The 23231-nt window shown below is 41.5% G+C and overlaps 1 protein-coding gene and 1 pseudogene across 1 annotated transcript in view; both read right to left on the reverse strand.

The window, feature by feature from the left end:
- Positions 1-23231, reverse strand: part of Map7d2 (MAP7 domain containing 2) — a 45140-nt gene that overhangs the window by 8601 nt on the left and 13308 nt on the right. Inside the window, exons 5-9 of the mRNA XM_050164356.1 lie at positions 22481-22605; positions 10464-10837; positions 7714-7840; positions 1332-1536; positions 680-784 (exon numbers count right to left, since the gene is read on the reverse strand). Of these exons, the coding sequence (XP_050020313.1) occupies positions 680-784; positions 1332-1536; positions 7714-7840; positions 10464-10837; positions 22481-22605 (936 nt within the window). The remainder of the gene's footprint in view (positions 1-679; positions 785-1331; positions 1537-7713; positions 7841-10463; positions 10838-22480; positions 22606-23231) is intronic.
- Positions 8928-9984, reverse strand: LOC126515050 (nuclear inhibitor of protein phosphatase 1-like; annotated as a pseudogene).

Genomic DNA, 23231 nt, shown 5'->3' on the forward strand with positions numbered 1-23231 from the left:
GAGTTTGAGGCCAACCTGGTCTACAAGAGCTAGTTCCAGGACAGACTCCAAAGCTGCAGAGAAACCCTGTCTCGAGAAACAAAACAAATAAAAATCAAAATAAAAAGGCTGCCAAAGGAGACTTTAAGAAATAGTATTAGAGCTAACACTGGGAATGTTGGCACATGCCTTTAGTCCCAACACTCCACTCAGGAGGCAGAAACAAGCAGATCTCTGAGTTCAAGGCTAGCCTGATCTACAGGGTAAGTTCCAGGACAGCCAGTACTACAAAGAAACATCGTCTTCAAAAGCAAACAAACAAACAAAAAATGACTAGAAAGGGAATTTCATAAAAAAATCTGTCGATTCAAAAGAAAATGTAATTATCTGATATGTATTCAAGTAACAAGGCTTTAACATACACTGTGTGTGTGTAACAAAACTGACAGAAATGAAAGGCAAGATAGAAAAATTCGAAATCACAAAAATAGATCTGTTGTTTTCAGGTCTGAGGGTTGAACAAATGAGTTTATATGTGATAAATAATCTTACCATTGGGTTACATCTCCAGCCCACCAGCAGAGCTTTATGATCACTCCTTTCTCAGTAACCAATAGAACATGATGACAAAAAACATAATAAAGATATAGACTGGATTCACTTTCTGTTCCTTAAGTCTTCCTGATCCCTCAACTCTTACCTTCTTCCTCTCCAGTCGTTCCTGCTCAATCTGCAGCATGATCTGTTCTCTTTCTAAACGCATCTGTTTAACAGCCTCCTGTGCCTTTGCTTCTGCTGTTTCTTTCTGAAAGAAACAAATAAACCAAGAAATAGTTCTCACATATGGTGAAGGCCTCTGTGTTTGTGGGCAGGCCAGGAAATGTGCACATAGGTAGACAATTTCAGAAGTTAACTCCCCCAAGGAACAGTATTCCACACTAAGGAATAGTTTTGATAAGGTTTTGATAAGTGAATTGTCTAGTTTCCTTACTCCTCAGGGAGAAAATCCTAAGTCATGAGCTTTAGCCTCAGAGATCCCAAAGGCACTCAGCCACATTCATCAGTGTACTTATACTGACTTCATTCCCATTCCAGATTCATGGGATTTTTCTCCCAGATAAACCAGTGGCACCCAAATTCTTATTCCAATGTCTACCTCTACAAGAGAAATCCAAGCTCACATGGCACACAGTAATAACTTCACTTTATTCCATATAAGTTATATTTAATAACCAGCACATGGAATTTATATAAAAACTTCAAGTTATTATTATGAGTCATTCACACTGAACAAATTTTGCCCAATATTAACTAAGATCATTGAATAACAAGTCTGAGACTTCAGACTGTACCTGCTTTTCAATGATGGCTTTTTCTTGTTTTTCCTTTTCTTGTTTCTCTTTTGACAACAGCTCCTCCTCAGCCTTCTGTTTTGCCTTCTCTCCTGCCTTTCTTTTCTCTTCTTCCTGTTGCTTCTTTTCTTCTTCTTGCTTACAGGCTTCTTCTAGGCGTAGCCTTTCCTCTTCTGCCTTTCTTTTCAATTCCTCTTTTTCCAGCCTTTTGAGAAAAAAGCACTGTTAGAGGATGACACACTCCAAAGGCAAACTTCTAAAAGACCATAGCAGGTAAAGCTCAACACATGTTCATACACATGCATGAGAGAGAGAGAGAGAGAGAGAGAGAGAGAGAGAGAGAGAGAGAGAGAGAGAGAAAGTGAGCAAGAGTGCGAGGGGCTGAAAGTGTTATAATAACACCCTTATGGTCCTAAATCTCCTTAAACCTCATTATCACAGAAAACATACATTCCTTCCCACACACCTACCCACCTCTGCTTATCCTTTCCTCGGTGCATCCATGGAAATTTCATTCTCATACCGAAAAGATTCCCTCTTACATCCACTTCACTTCCCTTGAAAGTAGTTTTATTTTTTTTTCTTATAAGAGAAAACATTTAATTGGGGCTGGCTTACAGTTTCAGAGGTTTATTCCATTATTATCATGGTGGGGAGCATGGTGGCGTGCAGGCAGACACAGTGCTGCCTACATCTTCAGAAGGCAACAGAAAATCAGCTGAGATGCTGGGTGGTAGACTTAGCATAGGAAATCTCAAAGCCCACCCCACAGTGACATATTTCCACCAGCAAAGCCACACCTCCATGAAAGTAGTTTTAAAACTAGCATAAAAAGTCTGACTTCTCATATGAAACTATTTCACAATTTTCAAGTATGAACCTTCTCCCTTTAAGAACAATTTCATCCTTTTACACCAGCCCTCTAGCATAGGCCACCCAAGCCCACATTTGTCATTGTCACTAAACTACCTCTAAGCTCTAGTTTCTCTTCGTATAGTAGAAATCTTTTCTTTTACTAATCTCGAGTTCACCAAACCTGTGAGCAGTTCTGTCATCCTCTTGATCCCTGTTATCATACCCATCCAATCCCAGGACTTCCCTACCAAGCAGAAAGTGTTACCATTCAGTAGTTAATGGATATCTCTTGTCATTGGCCACTGGTGCGAGTCTTCATATAATGGCCTCCATCTCTCATTCTCTAACACTTCAAACCCTCTCTTGAGTCCCTCATTGTCACAATTTGCCCACACCAGTGATGAGCTGGGCCTTGAATTGGTTAGTCTTGTGAATGAATATGTAAGTTCTACTGTTCACTATTCCTATGTGTTTTAAGTTTTCATTTAAAAAGTTTCATCCTTGCTATCAATCTTTGATCTGAACTTAGCTCATCCTTCTACCTCTTTGGTGACCTTCCCTAGTGAGAACTGTACAAACAACTTCTACCCTCTTCTTTGCCTCAGGATCTCCCCCATGCCTCTAGTCCCCACCTAAGCATTCCTATGATGACACAGAGGCCACTCTGTTTCCCAATTCCCAGCCTGGGTAGTCCTTAGTCCTCATGCCATTCCCTGTCTTCCTGGACTAGCTAGAGAAAGGCACAAAGCTGGTCAATCTTGTGTTCCTTAGTCTCAGCTGATATGTTTTTAGTCTCATCCCTTGGATCCTATATGGACAATTACTTTTTGTCAACCTTTACCATCATTTTAGTTGACAGAATTACCACTACTTTACAGAGAAAATTGGGGCCATTTCATCTTGCTTCTTAAATTTCACTCATTTACTGTATTATGACTGAGAATGTTCCCTGTTTGTTCTGATTAATATGGAAAGGACATAAACCTACTACCACTTGTGCAGTTAATTCCATCCCCTCCCCATTGCTCTTACTTCTTTTGCTAGCTCCCATTCCTTCCTATGCCAGTTTTACCCTTCTACATACAACTTTGCATGGGCTGCAAAATACTCAGGTCTCAGGCAACCCAATTCACCCTCTTAAATTCTCTCCCATCTGCCTTCTGCTTATGGCTACCTTCTTACCTATTTCAAGATGCTTCCTGTCTTTATACCCATCTTCTTAATAATTTATCTCCAAAAATATGTTCATTGCCTAAATCTCAAGACAAATATAGTCTAAGCCTCTATGTATGTCTTGCAACAGCCTGACAACACTAAATTTCCTTCCTTTGAGGCCCTCTTTACAGCCTCTAGCCACTTGAGTGTTGCTGTCCTATCTCCCTCAACCTCTGTGTTACCTTGCTGCTACACTTGGAAGGCCAGCACCTGCCCTAGCTTGTACCCACCTAGAAACTTAGGTAGCCAGAAGTCAGGTATGAATAGCATTGTAGACCTCTGCCTGCAAATTCAGGCCTGTACTCTCATTTGGACAATGACTTCAGGTTGGCTGTGTGGCCTGGTCATGGGAAGCCTTACTCAAGTATTCTTTGATATGGGCTCCTAGCCATTGTTTCAGTTTCAACATGTAATGTATTCTGTAATCCCAGGAAGCTCTCCCGTTTGCTAGTCTCTACAAATGTCTTTCCCAGACTGAATCTATGGTATCTGGTTTCTTGCCCCAACTCCAAGAATCTCATTGTTTATCTTGAGCTATCCCCAAGTCCAGAGGCTAGGATTGCTATGCGGGCTTCTGAGAAAGCTCTGATATCACAACCATCTGGAACTACACAAGCTTTTTGCTCTCTTAGGGCCTAGTAGCCAAAACACCTAGTAAGCCCTTTCTTCAAAGGGAGTCTCCCAGATCCATGACTGGACTTTCCAGAGTTTAGTGCAAGTATCTTTATTTTTTTTTTTTTGCTACATTCTCTCAACTGGTAATCACATTGCTGCAACTTTAACTATTGAAACTACACAAAACAGATGTCAGGATGATCCTATTCCAAGAGATGTCCTCTGTGTTCCAGCCCCAGGCTGTCTGGTACTTTCCTTTCTCACCTCGCACGTGGCACTATCAAAGCTTCACATTCTGGCAAGAGAGAGGAAAACTGATTTGGGGTTAAGTGTATTAATCTCAGATTCACCTAGGTCACAGGCTTCTATTTTATTTCCAACTATCTGTGTGTTCTGCAGGCATCTAGGTTTATCTTCTATCAGATGGTTACTTTTTAGCTTTTCAGACTGATTCTTTTTTGCCTTCCCATGGTTTCTTATTGGGTATACCATCATCTTAAATACCATCCCCCTCAAAATCTGTCTCTTTCTTTTTACTTGTGTGAGTCTGTATACACCCTTTTCTTTTGCCTTCATCATGAAATTTTAGCCCGTGAGTCCACTTAACCCACTGTTGTCACTGATGGCATTTTAGTTGAGCTTCTTCTACTTCACTGAGCACCAACCAACAGTGATCCTTGACTGTACTCTGGCTTTTTAAACTATTAACTAGAAAACGGAGACAGCCTGTGAACAAATGAGGCTATGTTAGCCAGCTGGAAGCTAAGCTCAAAGAGGGAGGAAATCAGCTCCCTCCCCAATACAGGAACAGAAAGGCCACAGAAGTGAGTTGACCTGCATCTTGAGAAAGAAAGACATATCATATGACAAGGAGCATGAGTTCATGTGGAGACAAAGCACAAGCCAGGCTTTTGTGGTATGGAGCTGCATACTAGAGTACATGAGGAGGGATGTGGATGCAGGCTTGCCTAGAGAGAGAGAAGGCAGAGGAGCAAGGAATGGCCAGTTCAGGGAAGAATTGTTGGTAGGTTTGGATAAATCCTGTAATCAAGACTTACTAGCAAGAAGCCAGGTGGGGGACGGGCAGTGGTGGCGAACACCTTTAATCCCAGCACTTAGGGGGCAGAGGCAGGTGGATCTCTGTGAGTTCGAGGCCAGCCTGATCTATAAGAGCTAGTTCCAGGACAGGCACCAAAAACTACAGAGAAACCCTGTCTCAAAAATAAAATAAAAAAGACTCATTAGCAAGGACAACCATAATTTATTTAAGAAAAATCACTCTGGAAACTGTGTGGACAGTGGACAAACTCTGGGAGGTCTGGAGCACTCAGTTAAGATTCCACAAACAGCCAGTGCATGCCTTTAATCCCAGCACTTGGGAGGCAGAGGTAGGCAGATCTCTGTGAATTCAAGGCCAGCCTGGTCTACAAAGCGAGTTTAAGGACAGCCAGTTACACAGAGAAACCCTGTCTCGAAAAAACAAACAAACAAACAAAAGATTCCACAGATACAGTCTAGTTGACCTATCTGGTGTGGGAGGAGCATAGTGGAAAATAGAGATGCTAAGATGAGCGCCAATGAAGACTTACATAACAACTGATGTAATGTGAAGGATAATGGAAATGTAGAAAGCAGCTCTGAGATGTCTAACTTTGGAACAACATGGAGTACATGAAATGAACAAGAACTCTGAGTGATGTATACTAATTTATGCCTTCAAGATGCTGAACTATGGCAGAGGGGAGAAGGGGAGGGGAGAAGAAGGAGGGGAATGGAGAAAAATATATAGCTAAATTTTTTATAAATTTTTTTAAAAAGCTGATCAAGGAATAAGGGCTTGGAGTCCAGGTAATATCTAAGGGGATTTAACAGGTAAAATACAGGAAGACAAGAAAAGCAAGGACAAGTTCCACAGAGCCAAAGGAAACCAAACATCAAATAAAGAATCTGGTAATGAAAGGATGGAGAGTGTATGGAAGTGTGAATAGTGTGAGTTGCAAAAATAAAGACAGGAAGGTAACCAAGTCTCTCTGCAGCTGAACTGCTAAGGAAATAAGAGAGAACAAAGTAGCTAAGAAGGTAAACAACTTTCCTTTTTTTCTTTAAAGTAAACAGCAACAATCATATCACTCACCTGTTCTGGGGATGTTGTATTCCTGTGGCTACCTTTACCAAGCCTGTCATTTGAAATCCCGTGATTACATTACCTATTACTTTCCCTTCACATAACTTCCAGCCCACCCAAACCAGCCTGAATATACCATCCAACAAAAACAAAACATGTAGAAAATGGTCAAAAGACTGGAGTAAGAAAATAAGCAGAGATGTTCAGAATTTGAAGAAGGTACCCCTCTCAACTGTAAAAAAAAATAGGTCAACAAACATTTAATCAGAAACCACATACCAGGCAGTGGAGGCATATACCTTTAATCCCAGCATTCGGGAGGGAGAGGGAGAGGCAAGTGGATCTCCGAGTTGAAGGCCAGCCTGGTCTATAGAGTGAATTTCAGGACAGCTAGGGCTACACAGAGAAACCCTGTCTTGAAAATAAAAGAAAGAAAAGGGGAACTATCAACAAGGTGAGAAGAAAAAAGGAACTATCAACAAGGTGATGGGACAGACCTAGCTGGCTTCCCAGGGGAGACCTTAACCTCTCTGAGGAGTAGATGAGGGTAGGGTGAGGGGAAGGGGAGAGGCGGGGGAGGGGGAGAGAGCAAGGAAGAAGGGGGAACTGGGACTGGTATATAAAAATAATCAATTAAACAAATAAAATAAATAATTTTTTAAAAAGGGGGAAAAAGAAACCACAAAGGTTTTAAAGGTTACTAAAGAATGTCTTATTATTTGTTACCTTAAATTCAGTGCTAGTCTTCAAGTGCTATAGCACTATTTCCTGTCTCATTCCTTACATGGTACCAGATTGTACTCTGTGATCATCCCAACAACATTTTTTTTCTTTGTAGTGATAAAATTGACCTTGTCCTTTAACTATGCTTCCTTTCTGAACATAAAGATCATAAAAAGCAGAACTGCCTGTATCACATCAAAGTACTATTGCCACAGTGGCTTTCAAACATTGATGAATTGCTAAGGTAGAATGAGACAGGGCCAGCACATTTTCACAATGTTCCCTGAACACTTCTGATAGATTCCCTCCAACATTTAGAGACTACTGCAATGACATTCTTTGTCTTTCTCCAGGAGAGGATTTCCACATACCTCATTGTCATGGGGTAGGGGGTTGACTCTTCTCTCGAGCTTCTTATCTACGGGACTCTGACCTACTTACTCTCTTTCCTCCTTGATTTTAGAGCATGAGTTAGGATCGTCTGGGAAACAGAGTCAAGATCTCTATATCCAGAATCTTTTGTTTATCCAGGGAGACTCAATCTATCACCAAAGTTCAAACTCTCCTCATAGCTCTACTAGAGTTGCCTATATAATTGTCTTTATATCTAAGAAAGGAAAGGAAGGTACCTGTAACATTTAGATCCTGCTAATGTGAGTTTCTAGGTTCTCAAAAAAGAGCAAAGTTCTGCCACTGTTAATGACATATAGCTTCTGTGAAATGCATGCAATCTAGATTCCTATACTACTGTCCAGGTTTTGGCAACACAAAAATTGTAAAAAGAAAGGCAAGCCAATCTTTCCAACCCCACCTTCACATCAGATCACACAAGCCTGAGTTCCAGTATACCTCTCTTGTTCTTCCTTCACGAACCGTTCTTGCTCCTCTTGTTCCTTCTGTAACCGAGCCTGACGTCTCTTTTCAGATAGAATTTTTGCAGCCTCCTCTGCATCAGTGGTGCCTGCTGTGGGTTTTCCTGAGGCAGTAAGACATTTAGTAGTAAAAAAAAATCAGGGGAAATCAACACAATGAGCCTACTCACATAGAAGTGGACACATAACTATTAACTCAGTGTAGTGATGGCAAATACTGCAACACAGTTACAATTAGTCACTAAGCAGAAGAAGCTGTGACCCTTGGGGTTTTTTTTTTGACAAAAGTTACCTTTAATTTACAATGTAATAAAGGTTACAGGTAAAAAGCCCTATTACACAAATGTACAAATCTGTACAAAGCTCATACAATGGTTCCTACCTTGTCTCCTGTTAGCCAGGTCTAGCCTGGAGCTCTGAATAACCAGAATGCTACACTGGGAGGGGATTCGGGGGAGCCTCCAAACCAAGAGCTGGGCACTATCCTCCTGATACGAACCTGGTCCTTGCAAAGTACAGTCTTTTCCTGTTCATCATGAGCCATCCTATCTAGTCATATTCTTAAGAAACTGCCTCATAGCACACACAAAAGTTGATGCCACAGGAGCGCAGCACAGGAACTAAATGCCAACTAGCAAGTGGAGTGTTCAAGTGGACAAGGAAAATAGATCAAGTCCAACAATACCGTAAAAACCCATAAATCTGTGCCCATGACACTGGCCACAGACAAAGGGAACTCAATGGTCTCATTCCAGCAGAAAGGACAGAGGAGAAAGGCCTAACTATTGGACCTCAAAACCATGGACTTACACCTTAGTTGAATAAAATGAATAATGCCAACCAACCTGGGATCCATGGCAATCATTTTGCTACCTGGGACTCACAAGGGAAATGAATTTAAATGAGACTACTGCTTCCTCCACAGCTCTGGATTCCACCTGGACTGTGTGACTTCACATGAAAATGGCCCTGGGAGGCGGAGGGAGAGCACCAGGGCAGTCTGCTTAGGGCCTGGGGAGCCTTTCTCCACACTTTCGTGTTCTGACTCAGGTCTCTAACTGGTACTTCAGCCCCACCCCTAGTCTCAATATTACATGTTAGGAGCCCAGGAGACTTTCTGAAAGACGATACCACATACACAGAAAGTCTCCTCCCTAGTTCATTAGCCCCCTTTGCCAGCCTCCATTCATCCTACCCATCCCATCCACTTAATAGCCAAAAACATCTAATCAGTAAGGAAAGTGTGGGCTTCTTGCGGGGCCAAGCCTCCTTTGTGTATTTCTTCATCTTGGGTTCGTTTACAGTTTCAGGGTTATAGACTACAGGGTTTGGTGTGGGGTTTATGGTCACTGCCGACGGCACAACAGGAGTCAAGTCCACATCAGGGGCGAGGTTCGGGTATGGCATTGGCAAGCCACCAATGAGTGCTGTCCCATGGTTGCCATGCGGTTGGGAGCCTGTTTCACTATGGGTGGGGGGCAGGCTCCCATATAGTCCTCGGCTGAAGGCAAAGTTCTGTATGCGCCCGCTTCCTGTCTCCTCCAGGTCCAGAGAGCCAGAGCCCTCTGTCCGTTTCTTCTTGACTGGAACCACTGCACCATGTTCCAGAAGCGACCGACAGAGGGATCCACATCCTCTGGGTTGATGATCTCATCTTCCTCACTGAAAGTCACCCGTGAGTTCTTCCTCTTCCTCTTTGGTCTCTGAATGTCCAGATTTCCCTCCTTAAGAGTGAGAGTTGAAATCCGTTTGTTGTGGGCAGTGTTATCTGTCAAGTTATCAAGCCTGGTCTCCTCTTCTGGAAGTCCCAGAAAACCCTTGAGTTCATCATCCTCTCCACCCATCTTCTCGTCTCCTTTAACAGCGGATGGCAACGTCTGAGGCTTCTCTCGCAGAGTGTATTCCCTTGTGGATGCACCAAATGAGACCGCGGAGTCAATGGGAATCTCTTGAGGCTTGTGAGGTTCCACCCGAATGTGACCCAAGAAAGCGCCATGAGTGCTGTTGAGATCTATCAAGAAAACTCTCTTCAGGTGCTTATGGTAAACCAGTGCTGCATAGAGCAAGACTGGTGATCGATGGTGAAGTCACACAAATCAGGGTTTCTCCCAAATAAGTAATACTTCTTCTCATCAATAATCAGTTTCTCGATTAGCTTGTCTCCTTTCACTACAAGATGCAAGCCAGGTGGGGGCTTGCCTTCCCATGTCAGGCAGTCGAACAGCCGGAGGCTGGAGCCATCTTGCATCTCCCCCTCCCATTTGGCGGCCCAAGACACGCTGGGAAACTGGGAGGCCAAGAGGGAAGAGGCGGCCTCCCAGCAGCCTGTGCCGACCCTTGGTGTTTTTAAGCCTCAGTAGGGGCAGGAAACAGTTAAGGACAGAGCTACAAGTAAGTTCCACAACACTCCCATCTTAGTGAACTCACTGCATGTCAGAGACTTAAAGGACTAAGGCTAGTGCTCTGTTGTGTAGAAGAGCACATATAGGCTGCATGGGAACCATCTTAGGTTCCATAGTCATAAGCAGAATCAAGGCGTAGGTCTCATAAATAAAGCACTATTAAAAATGATAGAAAGCCTAAGGAAACAGTATAAGGGGATGGCATTGTCCTAGGGAAAACCTCCTCTCCTCCAAAACATGAGAGAATGAGATATAGATCAGGACAGAGGAAGAACTATGAGGGGAAGGCCAAGGCTAACTGGCAACATCAACAGAGAAGGTTTACCTGCACTGTGCTCAGTCTTCCCTCCTGTGGTAGAATGCTTCTCAGTGGCATGCTTATCAGCTACATACTTCTCAGTGACAGGTTTGTCAACCACGTTCTTCTCGGTGACAGGTTTGTCAACCATGTGCTTCTCAGTGGCATACTTGTCAGCCATGTGCTTCTCTAGGGTTTCTTCTTTGGGTATGCCAGCGGCCTGCTGACCAGTGGCACCCTCCTTTTCCTTATTGCTCCTCTCCTTCTCTGCCTTCTTCTTGGGTGCTTCTTCACTGGGAATGGGAGGAAAGCGATATTTCACAGGAGACCCTATATATAGGGGCTTCACTTTGGAGACTTCACTTCTCTTTGGAGACTGTGGATATGCTTTTGAAGTTGTCCTGGAAAACAAAAATAAGGCAGAACAGATACCGTACTTGACCATAAAACTCTTCGTAAGAAGTTTTGTTCCATCTGAGCCGTGGTGGCACACACCTTTCATCCCAGTACTTGGGAGGCAAAGGCAGGCAGATCTCTGTGAGTTCGATGAAAGTTCCAGGACAGATTCCAAAGCTACAGAGAAACCCTGTCTTGAAAAAAAAAAAAAACAAAAAAACAAAAAACAAACAAAAAAGGAAAACAGATCTTTTTTCCCAATAAACTGAATAACTTCATCCTTCTATAGAAACAATTATAGGGCTTATTATACACTCCCCAAAGTCATCCCAAAAGCGATAAATTTTAATAAATTCAGCTGGTAATACATGTCCAAATTTTGTTGAAACATAATCATTTATGCTTTATGACAATTAGTAAATATGTAAATGCATGTATGTCTGTATGTGTATACGTGGAGGCCAGAGATTTCTATCAGTGTCTTTCTATATCACCCTCCATATTTTTTTTTTTTGAGAAAGGGCTTCTCTGCGTAGCCTTGGCTGTCCTGGAACTCACTCTGTAGATCAGTCTGGTCTTGAACTCAGAGATCCACCTGCCTCTGCATCTTGAGTGCTTGGATTAAAGGCATGAGTCAGTACCACCTGGCAAAAAAAAAAAAAAAAAAAAACACTCTCAATATGGGTTACACCATGAATGAGGAGGGGAGCTGAATAAAAAAGAGAAAGTGAGGAGCTGGGCATTATCATTTATCTCTCTCTGCCTCCTGACTATGAATGCAATGTAACCAGCTGCTTTAAGCTCCTAGTGTCATGCTTTCCCCAACTGTACCTTCAAACTGTGAATCAAATTCAACCTTTCCTTAAGTTGCTTTTGTCAAGTATTTTGTCACAGTTATGAGAAAAGCAACTAATATAAAGCATGAACTGGTCACAAGCTTAGCAGCCTTAAAGTCACCATCAGAATGCCAACATGACATTCTTATCTGCTTTAAATGGCTCACTAATGCAAAATGAGGTCACATTCTCTATCTAGCAGAACTGAAGCATAATGGTCAGGTGTAAGTTAACATCACACCACTGATGTTGAGGTTCTGTTATAAGTAAACTGGGCCAAGCACTCATGGCTACACATTAAAAAACAACAAACTGAGGGAAATCTGGAAAGGAAAAATTTAGGAACTTGAACAGGAACCTAAGAAGCAAACGTTACTAACAACATACAAGAGACTGGAGAAAGCCGGGCAGTGGTGGCGCACACCTTTAATCCCAGCACTGGGAAGGCAGAGGCAGGCAAATCTCTGTGAGTTCGAGGCCAGTCTGATCTAGAAGAGCTAGTTCCAGGACAGGAATCAAAAGCTACAGAGAAACCCTGTCTCGAAAACCAAAACAACAACAACAACAACAAAAAACAACAAAAACCCTTCTACCTGTTAAGAGAGAATAGATTATTTGGGATAAAACTCAAGAAGGCTGTTTATAATCCCCTATTCCAACTCCTCATTAATAAACAGAATATGCTAATATACAGACAGGCACACACATGCAGAGAGGGAGAAAGGGAAGGAAGGAGGGAGGGAGAGAGGGGCATAATGGGCAACCAAAATATAAAATATAGTCTTGAAGTTCTCAATTTTATCTGTGTGTAGAATATCCAGAACATCTTGCCTCTATATATGTTTAAATGGATTTAGCATCCTGTTGGCCAACGTGCAAGAGGAGCACATCTTAAACAAGACACAGTTGGTCTGGCAGGTTCCATAATTCTCTAGTCAGGCTGACTCAGAGTACTACAAGCCAAGGGAAGCTTGGCAGTGTTATTTTTTTCTAGGTCCCAGAAATAGGTATCTAAGCTGAGGGAAGAAATTAAGCGTAAGTTAATTGGGAGAAGTCATGGTGCTTTTTATAGAGCTTTATTTCGAAGTACGTACACATCTATTTATTTATTCAGAGCCAATGTCAGTGATGTAGGCAGGAAGGAAACTGGTATTAATTATAGTTTTTCTTAAATAAGAAAAACAGTCCTGAGAGCATAAATGATACAAATAGTGAGAACAGGGCTGGCATCCAAGTACTGATATTTGCTTTTATAGTTTTTAGTTTTAGTTTGCTACTTTATTTTTTTTTCAGGTTCAATGATACTGTAATAGGGAATTTAAAAAGTATGCTTGGGGAGTTGAAGGAGGCCTTCCTGTAGCACAGAGCAGGATTATGTAACTTGAGTTTTTTTGTTTGTTTGTTTTTCAAGACAGGGTTTCTCTCTGTAGCTTTGAAGCCTGTTCCTGGAATCTGCTCTGTAGACCAGGCTGGTCTCAAACTCACAGAGATTAAAGGCGTGTGCCACCACTGCCCAACTTGAGTATATAACTTTTTAAAGCTGCATGACTAGCAAACAATAGTAACAAACACCTCCCTCTGTAAGTACAATGGCAAAAATAATTCTCTAGAGGCAGCTTCATACTTCTGTAAGTGAATGGACTGCAAAGTGGAACCCCAAAGGAATCCCCATACACACATCCTGGAATTTGGTTTTATTTTCTTCAGTGCTATCTAATGCTAAGTATGGTTAACACAGTCCACAGTCTACACACTGGATAGGAGAGAGGGTTCTATGATTAAATACAACTCAGTCAACAGTCTGAAATTTATTACTTTCCAGAGAGAAAAAGAAAGCCTATATACACTACCTTACCTCACAAACTGACACCATGGTATGCGATAGTAACAAGGACTTAACACCACTGCCATGGGGTTTCTGTCTAAATGCATGACCTGAATCTAACCTCAAGTAAACTTCCAAACCAACCTAAATCAAAGACCAGCCTTCAAATGAACTATCTTGTATGTCAAGATCATGAAAAAAGTAAAACTAAGGAACTGTTGTTACAAGTTAAGAGACCTAAGAGTGAGGTATGGTGGCACATGTCTATAATCCTAGAATTTGGAAGGTGGAGGCAAGATGATCAGGAATTCAAAGCCATTCTCAGTTACACAGTGAGTTCAAGGATGGCCTAGTATATATGAAATCCTATCAAACACACACAAAGATAAATAGTGAATAACAAAATAAAGGAGACTAAGGTGATTAAATCATCAAATACATTGTGGTACTCTTTGCAGACTGGATCCTGGGCTGGGGTGTAGTAACATTATAAAGTACCTTATTAAGACAATTGACCAAAACTATATATATATATATACACATACATACATATATATATATTATAGATTAAGTATATCAAAGTAATTTTCTAATTTTCACATACCACGAGTATGTATATTAGTTACTTTTGGCACTGCTTCAACAAAATGTCCAAAAAAGTAACTTATGAAAGAGTTTATTTTGGTTTATGGTTAAGGGACTGCATGCAGCCCATCATGGTACAGAAAGTATGGCAGCATGAATGCGAGAAGGAGACAGTCAGTTAAACTTCATCCAGTTAATCAAAAGGAGAGAAATGCTTCTACTCATATTCCTCCGTTTTTTTCTTTCTTTCTTTATTTTTTAAAATTTATTTAACTTTATTTTATGTGCATTGGTATGAAGGTATCAGACAGTAACTGGAGTTACAGACAGTTGTGAGCTGCCATGTGGGTGCTGGGATTTGAACCTGGGTCATCTGGAAGACCAGCCAGTGATCTTAACCACTGAGCCATCTCTCCAGCCCCCTCTTTCTTTTTTTAAATTTCAATTTGAGACTCCACGTATGGGATGGTGCCATTCATATTCAGGGTGAGTCTCCTCTCCTTAGTTAAACCTCTTTAGAGACTCCCTCAAAGACATGCACGGAGGTGTTTCTCCTAGGTGATTCCAAATCCAACCAAGTTGACAGTGAAGACCAACTATCACAGTGTGTAAAGGAATGTCTTTGTTCTTTAGGGACATATCATCAGAAACATACTTTCAACAGTTCTGGGAGAAAAAGATAGATGTCTACTGACAGGATAAGAATGGTGAAACAAATGTAGATGAAAGGGTATTCTCAGTTCTTTAAAGCTGAAAAAGTTGAAATAGAAAGGCTTAAAAATTGGTCCAAATTCAAATGATCCTTTGTTTAGATTTAAACATATAGTATATCTGTATACTGGGTAAGTATACAAATATGTGTACCTGCAGGACCAGGTACACTAGACGTTATCCTTTACAAGTAAAAGTTCAGATAAGAATGTAAATGCCAGGGGCTGGAGAGATAGCTCAGTGGTTAAGAGCATTGCCTGCTCTTCCAGAGGTCCTGAGTTCAATTCCCAGCAACCACATGGTGGCTCACAACCATCTGTAATGAGGTCTGGTGCCCTCTTCTGGCCTGCAGACATACACACAGACAGAATATTGTATGCATAATAAATAAAGAAATATTTTAAAAAAAAGAATGTAAATGCCAAGCCTGGCCGTGGTGGTGCACGCCTTTAATCCCAGCACTTGGGAGGCAGAGGCAGGCAGATCTCTGTGAGTTCGAGAACAGCCTGGTCTACAAGAGCTAGTTCCAGGATAGGTTTCTATAGAGAAACCCTGTCTCAAAAAAAAAAAAAAAAGAAAGAAAGAAAGAAAGAAAGAAAGATAGAAAAAAAGGAAGGAAGGAAAAGAAAGAAAACCAGTCCACATGACTATCATAATGACCAAACACCAACTTACAATATTTAGCACAGAACAACTAGAAGCATAAGTAATATATTAAGACTCAGAAGCAGAAACAGGCTAAGGAAACATTTTTGGCCACATTTGATTTCTTCTCTCTAGATTTTTAGCTTTGTTCCATATACTAGTTTCAGAGTATAGTTGAAGCTAAGTCTTCTAGAACTCATAGAAATATCTGACAATACAAACAATGAAAAGAAACAACCACTTAAAAGAGTAATGCTAGTAATATACATAACTATCTAACTTAATTTACCTGAGATCAAGGAGGATACTTTAATGTCAGAGCTTAAGAGTTCACATTCATCACATAAGTAGCCTGAGCTTTGGGATCAGAATTCAAAATAATTAACTAAGCATACCTTTCAAAGCCACAACCTTTTTTGTATGCTTTTAAAGGACTGGAGAGATGGCTCAGTGGGTAAGAGTACTGGCTGGGGGAGTTTTCTAGATGACATTCAGTGAAGAGATGCTAGGAAACAAATTTAAACGTGGTTACCTTCACCACGTAAAAACAGGCATCTTGACTTATGGGACTCTTATGACAGAAAGAGCCTGAGGAAGCAAGCTCCACAGGGAGCAGAAGCCAGGAGAAAATACAGCCCTGGGAGCCAACCCAGTCCTGGGACACTGGCAGACCAGGATTGAGCCAACAACCTGACTCAAAGTCTGTGACCTCCACCAGAACCGGAGTGGGACTGAACCTAGGACACAGAGAGAACAAGCTCCACCAGAAGCAGAAGCCAGGAGCAAACCCAGTCCTGGGACACAGGCGGATCAGGACTGAGCCAGCTACTAGATCCAGAGTCAACGATCTCCATTGGAACAGGTACAGGGGAGGAACCCCTGAGCAAGTGAGCCAGAGCCAGAGCCTGCTGAGGGTCCAGACTTGAATCCAGGACCTTCAAGGGAGTAGACCTAAGCCAACACTCTGGTGGGTCTGGGCCAGAGTCTAGGACTTCCCAGGAACTAGGCCTGAGCCAGGACCTCAGTCACCCTGGGTGTGAGTAAACCTGGACCTCTGAGAGAATAGGCAAGAACCAGAAATCTTGGCAAGGCCAGGCACGAGTCTGGAACCTCAGAGAGAGTAGGCCTGAGCCAGTTCTTCTATGGGTTCCAGCACTGGTTTGTGATGTCAAAGGGAATAGGCAGGAACTTGGAACCCCTGCGGGTCTGAGCACAATTCTGAGACCTCTGAGCACGTAAGCAGGTCCCCTGAGGGTTTGAGCGCACCCTAGCCTGGAACCTTCCAGGCAATAGACCGGAACCAGAAACCTTTCCATGTCCAACTCCAACCTAGGGACTTCTGCAGGAGGGAATCCAGACCAGGATTTACAGATACAGGTCAAAGCCAGTTACCTAAGCCAAAGTTGCCCTGAGGTAAGGAACTCCACCTGGGGCAACAAATTCCACAGGAGTGAAACTGAAAGAGACTCCTAGGACAGAGAGAGCCTGAGGAAACAAGTTCCACCAGGGCAGAAGCCAGGAGCTAATCGAACCCTGGGAGCCAACCCAGTCCCAGAACACTGGCTGATCAGGACTGAGCCAGCAACCTGACTCAGAGTCTGCTATCTCCGCCGGAACAAGATTGGGACTGAACCAGTTACCTAAGACACAGAGAGAACAAGCTCCACCAGAAGCAGAAGCCAGGAGAAAACCCACTCCTGGGACATGGGCGCATCAGGACTGAGCCAGCCAGTGACCAGATCCAGAGTCAGCGATCTCCACCACAACAGGTCCAACTCCAAGCCAGGGACTTCTGCAGGAGGAGATACAGACCAGCATTTACAGAAACAGATCAAAGCCGCAGCCTAGGCCAAAGTAGGATTGAGACAGCAGACTCCAAGGGAACAAGCAGACCAAGCAAAGGAGCACTGAGCTACCTCCAGGAACAGGAATAACCACTGGGGTAACTAGAACTGTGACACTGACTGTACCACAAGGAACAGCCATCTGAGCTTTGGATTCACTGGCACCTAGATTATTCAACAGAATCTCAGACAGCCCCAACCACACCTATTAGAGGAAAAGATGAGTAGAAAAGGTAAAATCACATGCTACACCACAAAGCAACACAATACCAGTAAAACCTAAAGAAATTGGACACCAAAAGATCACATAATCCAATAAAAAATGGAGTACAGACCTAAACAGAGAACTCTCAACAGAGGAATCTAAAATGGCTGAAAGACACATAAGGAAATGTTCAACATCCTTAGTCATCAGAGAAATGTAAATCAGAACAACTCTGAGATTCCATCTTACACCTGTAAGAATGGCCAGGATCAAAAACACTGATGAAAATTTATGCTGGAGAGGTTGTGGAGAAAAGGGAACACTCCTGCACTGCTGATGGGAATGCAAGCTGGTACAGCCCCTTTGAGTGTCAGTGTGGCAATTTCTCAGAAAATTAGGAAACAACCTTCCTCAAGACCCAGTAATACCACTTTTGAGTATATATCCAAAGGATGCTCAATCGTGCCACAAGGACATGTGCTCAACTATGTTCATAGCAGCATTGTTTGTCATAGCCAGAGCAGAGAAACAACCTAAATGCCCCTCGACCGAAGAATGGATAAGGAAAATGTGGTGCATTTACACAATGGAGTACTACACATCAGAAAAAAAAAATAACAACAGCTTGAATTTTGCAGGAAAATGGATGGAGCTAGAAAACATTATTTTGAGTGAGGTAACTCAGACACAAAAAGACAATTATCACTCATAGGTGGTTTTTAAACATAAAGAAAGTCAGCCTACAAACCACAATCCCAGAGAACTTAGACAATAATGTGGACACTAAGAGAGACTTACATAGATATAATCTACATGGGAAGTAGAAAGTATAAAAAGACAAAATCTCCTGAGTAAATTGGGAGCATGGGGTCCTTGGGGGGAGGATTGAAGGGCGGAAGGGTGTGGCAGGGAGGGGAGCAGAGAAAAATGTAGAGCTTAATAAATATCAATAAGAAAAAAGAGTACTGGCTGTTCTTCCAGAGGATCTGGATTCAAATTCCAGGATCTTCATGGTGGTTCATAACCTTTTTTATCCAGTTCCATGGCAATCTGGCCTCCATGGATACCAGGCACACTCTGGTGCACAAACATATATGTGCGTATTTTATATAAAATAACCTTTAAAAATTGTTGCCAGGTAGTGGTGGCACATGCCTTTAATCACAGCACTCAAGAGGCAGAGGTAAGTGATCTCTGTGAGTTTGAGGCCAGCCTGGTCTACAGAGCATGTTCCAGGAGAGCCAGGGGACAGAGTGAAGCCCTGTCTTGAAAAAAAAAAAAAGTTTAAAAAATAATTAAGTGCCATCAGTAGTCTATGCAGATAAAATGTCAAAAATAAATCAAGCTTATTTATGTGTGACATCATTTTTAATATCAAGTTTCTTTTTCTTCAATATTGAATATATAAAACAAAGTTTATAAAATATGTTAAGATATAAAGAATGAGGGCTGGAGAGATGGCTCAGTGGTTAAGAGCTGCTCTTCCAGAGGTCCTGAGTTCAATTCCCAGCATCCACATGATGGCTTACAGCCATCTATAATGAGGTCTGGCGCCCTCCTCTGGCGTGTGGGTATACATGGAGAGAGACTGTTGTATACATAATAAATAAATAAATAAATAAATAAATAAATAAATAATTTTAAAAAAGATATAAAGAATGAAAGAACAAATGTCCAAACATTCACAAAATGATAAGACAGGTATTATCATTATGTTGAGGATTCCTGTGTGGCCCTCCCTTGTCTGAGCCCCTTCTTCCCTCACTGAAAGAGGCCAGTATCATCCTGAATTTTATGTCTGTCATGTTCCTATTTTTGTAAAAACTAATTTTATCATATTTAATTCTGAAGAACATTTTTTAGGTAGTACATCTTGGAACTAAAAATAAATGGAGGCCGGGCGATGGTGGCGCACGCCTTTAATCCCAGTACTCGGGAGGCAGAGGTAGGCAGATCTCTGTGAGTTTGAGACCAGCCTGGTCTACAGAGCTAGTTCCAGGACAGGCTCCAAAGCCACAGAGAAACCCTGTCTCGAAAAAACAAAACAAAAAAAATAAAATAAAAAAATAAAAATAAATGGAATCTATTAATGGCATTCCTCTATAACTTGTTTTTTCATTCATAACATTTCTAAGATAACCCCTTGTAGTTGTGCGTGGTTGTGACCAATGTTTTTTATTACTATATAGTTTGGCTGAATTTTCATAAATAATTTAAGCTTGTTGCACATGAGTTCCTATGATTCTCTAGACCAGTCTATAACCATTGTGATTCATCCACTAATCTATATTTCCTGGCACTTGATTTTTATTTATTTGGAAAGAGGGATTTCAATATGTAGCCTATTCTCATGCTGGCCTAAAATTTATGTGATCTCTTATGGCTCAGCTACCCAAATATTATGATTATAGATGTGTATAGACATGTACCACCAAAACATCTAGCTTTTTAGTACCGGGGGCATTCGGGGCTGAGGGAGAAACCTAATGCAGTGGAAGCACAATCTATGAGGATGGCCCTTGTTAAGACTCCTAGTAATGGGGTATAGGGAGCCTCAACTGGCCATCTCCTCTAACCAGGCAGGCCTTTAGCAGTAGGACTGGGTCACCAAACCAGCCGCAAAACCTTCAACCTACTATTTGTCCTGCCTGCAAGATGTGCTGAGGTAAACATGGTGCAAAACTTGTAGGTGTGGCCAACCAATAACTGGTACAACTTGAGACCCATGCCATGAGAGGGAGCCTATAGCTAACACTGCCTGGATGGGTAGAAACTGGAGGCTGGATGGCTCAAGACCTAGGATAGAACCAAATACAACTGGTAAAAAAAAAAGTAAATGAAATGATTCCTAATGATATTCTGCTATTAATTGTAGACCAATTTTCATCAGTGAGTCTTTATCCAACAACTGCTGGGAGCAGATGCAGAGACCTATAGCCAGATATTAGGTTGAGGGAACTTGGAGAATCCCATGCAAGAAGGGGAAGAAAGATTGTAGGAACCAGAGGGGTTAAGGACACCAGAACAAGGTCCACAAAATCGACTAAGTAGGGCTCATAGGGGCTCACAGAGACTGAACCAACAATCAGGGAGCCTGTATATGTCTGGCCTAGGTCCTCTGCATATGTTATAATTACGTAGCTTGGTGTTCTTATGGGACTACTAACAGTGGGAATAGGGCTGTCTCTAACTCTTTCACATGCTTTCGGGATCCTTTTTCTCCTACTGGGCTGCCTTATCTAGTCTTGATACAAGGGATGTGCTTAGTCTTACTGTGACTTGTTATGTCATGCATGTTTAATTCATATCCTTGGGAGGCCTGCTTTTTTTTTCTGAAGGGAAAAGGAGGAAGAGTAGATCTAGGGGAAAGGGAAGGTGTAGGGGAAACTAGGAGGATAGAAGGGAAGGGGAACTGTGGTTAGGATGTGATGTATGAGAAAATTAATTAATTAATTAAAAAAGGTAAAACCAAGAAATACTTGCTTCTCTTGAGAACTCTCAACTCTTTCACAAAAGTTAAGCATTCTTTTTTATCTTTTTTTCTGTTTTATTTTTGTTTTGTCTTCTTTCTTTATTTTTAGGTTAATCTATAGTGGTATAGTATTTGTGTTTTAATAAATAAATCTTGCCTGAAGATCAGAATGCAAAGCAGCCACACTAGTCAGCCATATAAACTATGCGGTGGTAGTGCACACCTTAAATCAAAATAGAGAGGAATATTAAGATGGGAAAAGACAGGTTTCATGCTCAGACTCATCCTGAGGATTCATGGAGGCAAGATCGCCATTTCAGTCTGAGGTAGAGGTAAGAGCCAGTAGCTGGCCGCTTTGCTTTTCTGATCTCCAGCTTAAACCCCAATATCTGTCTGTGGATTTTTATTATTTATGCTACATTAATCATTCTTAATAAGAAGTTCTGAAATCGGAAATGATCCACGTTCCAATGCTTCTTGAACATCATACCATTACTCAAAAATTTCAGAGTCGGCGGTAGTGGCGTATGCCTTTAATCCCAGCATTTGGGAGGTAGAAGCAGGTGGATCTCTATGACTTTAAGGCCAGCCTGGACTACAGAGCAAGTTCCAGGGCAGGCTCTAAAATGCTACACAGAGAAACCCTGTCTTGAAAAAAAATGTTTCAGATTTCAAATGGTCAGATCAAGGATGCTTAACCAATGAAATCTAAGCAAGCTTTCTCAAATCTAAGTAACTGAAATGTGAAGCACCCCTAGTTCCAAGCAGTCCTAATGGACCAAGACAGACCTATACTGAGGACCTGTTTTACAACAAGAAATAAAGACAGTTCCAGCCTCAAAGAAGCTTTGCGGAAGAACACTAACTGAACATAAAATGTTGATACAATGCAAATGAGCTTCAGATTAACAAGTCTCTAACTGAGGCCTGACCCCTCATTTCATACAAGTCTCCATTCAGTTGCTACACTGAGGGACATATGTTCAAAGTACATTATATATTTGCATGTAGATCATCTTCTAGAACCCTGCAGAGAAAAACATCTGAGTAAACTTGTCTTCAGAACAAAATTGCTAACCATCAGTAATATGTTAAAGAGACAGACAGTGAGACAGTTAGATGAGGAGGAAAGGAGATTGTAAGCAAGTACCTATGCACAATGCAGTCACTTCAATCTAGAGTTAGAAATGGTACAATTAAAAGAGAAAGGAAAATGCCAGGGGAAATAAAGAAGAGAAAAATGGAATTGAAGGTCCTAAAGAGAAGATGCTGAATATATCACCTTGGCAAATATGGGTCCTATATATGTTATGAAGCAATAAACTTATAAATGGTTCATCATTTATCCAGAAGATACATTAAGTGTATAGACATATACTCCAAAGGCAGGCATTTGTCCTGCTCACCCATTCCTGTTGGACATACTTTTGTCAGAGCAGAAGCAACAACGTTGGATGGAACCAAACTAAACTAAACTAAACTGACTGTCAACAATCAGAGTTCTGGCAAGGGAAGATGTGCTTACTTAGATTTCACAGGAGAAGATGACCTCTTAGGAATGTCTTCAGGAGGCTCACATCTTCTCAGTGGGGACCCAAGACCCCCAGTGGAAACAGAAGTTGTCACTCGTCCCTTCTTCACTTTCTCCATCTATAGGGGACAAAGAATATGATAGCCACAGCCCATGACTGGTACTGCTACTACAAGTTGAAAATCTACCTCAGATGAAAGTGGTACAGTTTTCTTTCCAGTGGGATCAATATAAAGGTCTAATGCTCATGTGACATGAATCTTTATAGAGATTTGTGATACCATGAGATCATTGCATTTAAGTCGTCAAGTTGGAATGATTTTTTTTTTTTGCTCAACATAGAGATCCTTTGCCCTACACTTTGTTATATTACCAAGAAATAACAGCATAACCATATTAAGGCCCTAAACATAAAAGAACTGGAAAGGGTACAAAAACATACACTTTTAGCTCAGAGGCCTCTGGGCTCTGAGTCTGAAGTACATGGTATTTTCAGCAATAGAGACTTACTTCCCACCTCTTGGAGGGCAACCACGGACAACAATAGTCTATAATGTTTTGGGAGTCTGTTGGACAAGCCTGATTAACAACTCAAAAGAGAACTTCTCACACTTGCATATATATATATGAATTAATATGAATATATATGTATATATGCATTCATACACATAAATATACATACACACATATGTGTTGTATAACAACAACTAATGAAAAAGAGGCCATGAATTTGAAAGAGAGCAAG

This window comes from Alexandromys fortis, unplaced genomic scaffold (assembly GCF_014885135.2).
Source record: "Alexandromys fortis isolate MF-2015 unplaced genomic scaffold, M_Fortis_MF-2015_v1.1 scaffold_147, whole genome shotgun sequence".
Classification (NCBI taxonomy): Eukaryota; Metazoa; Chordata; class Mammalia; order Rodentia; family Cricetidae; genus Alexandromys; species Alexandromys fortis.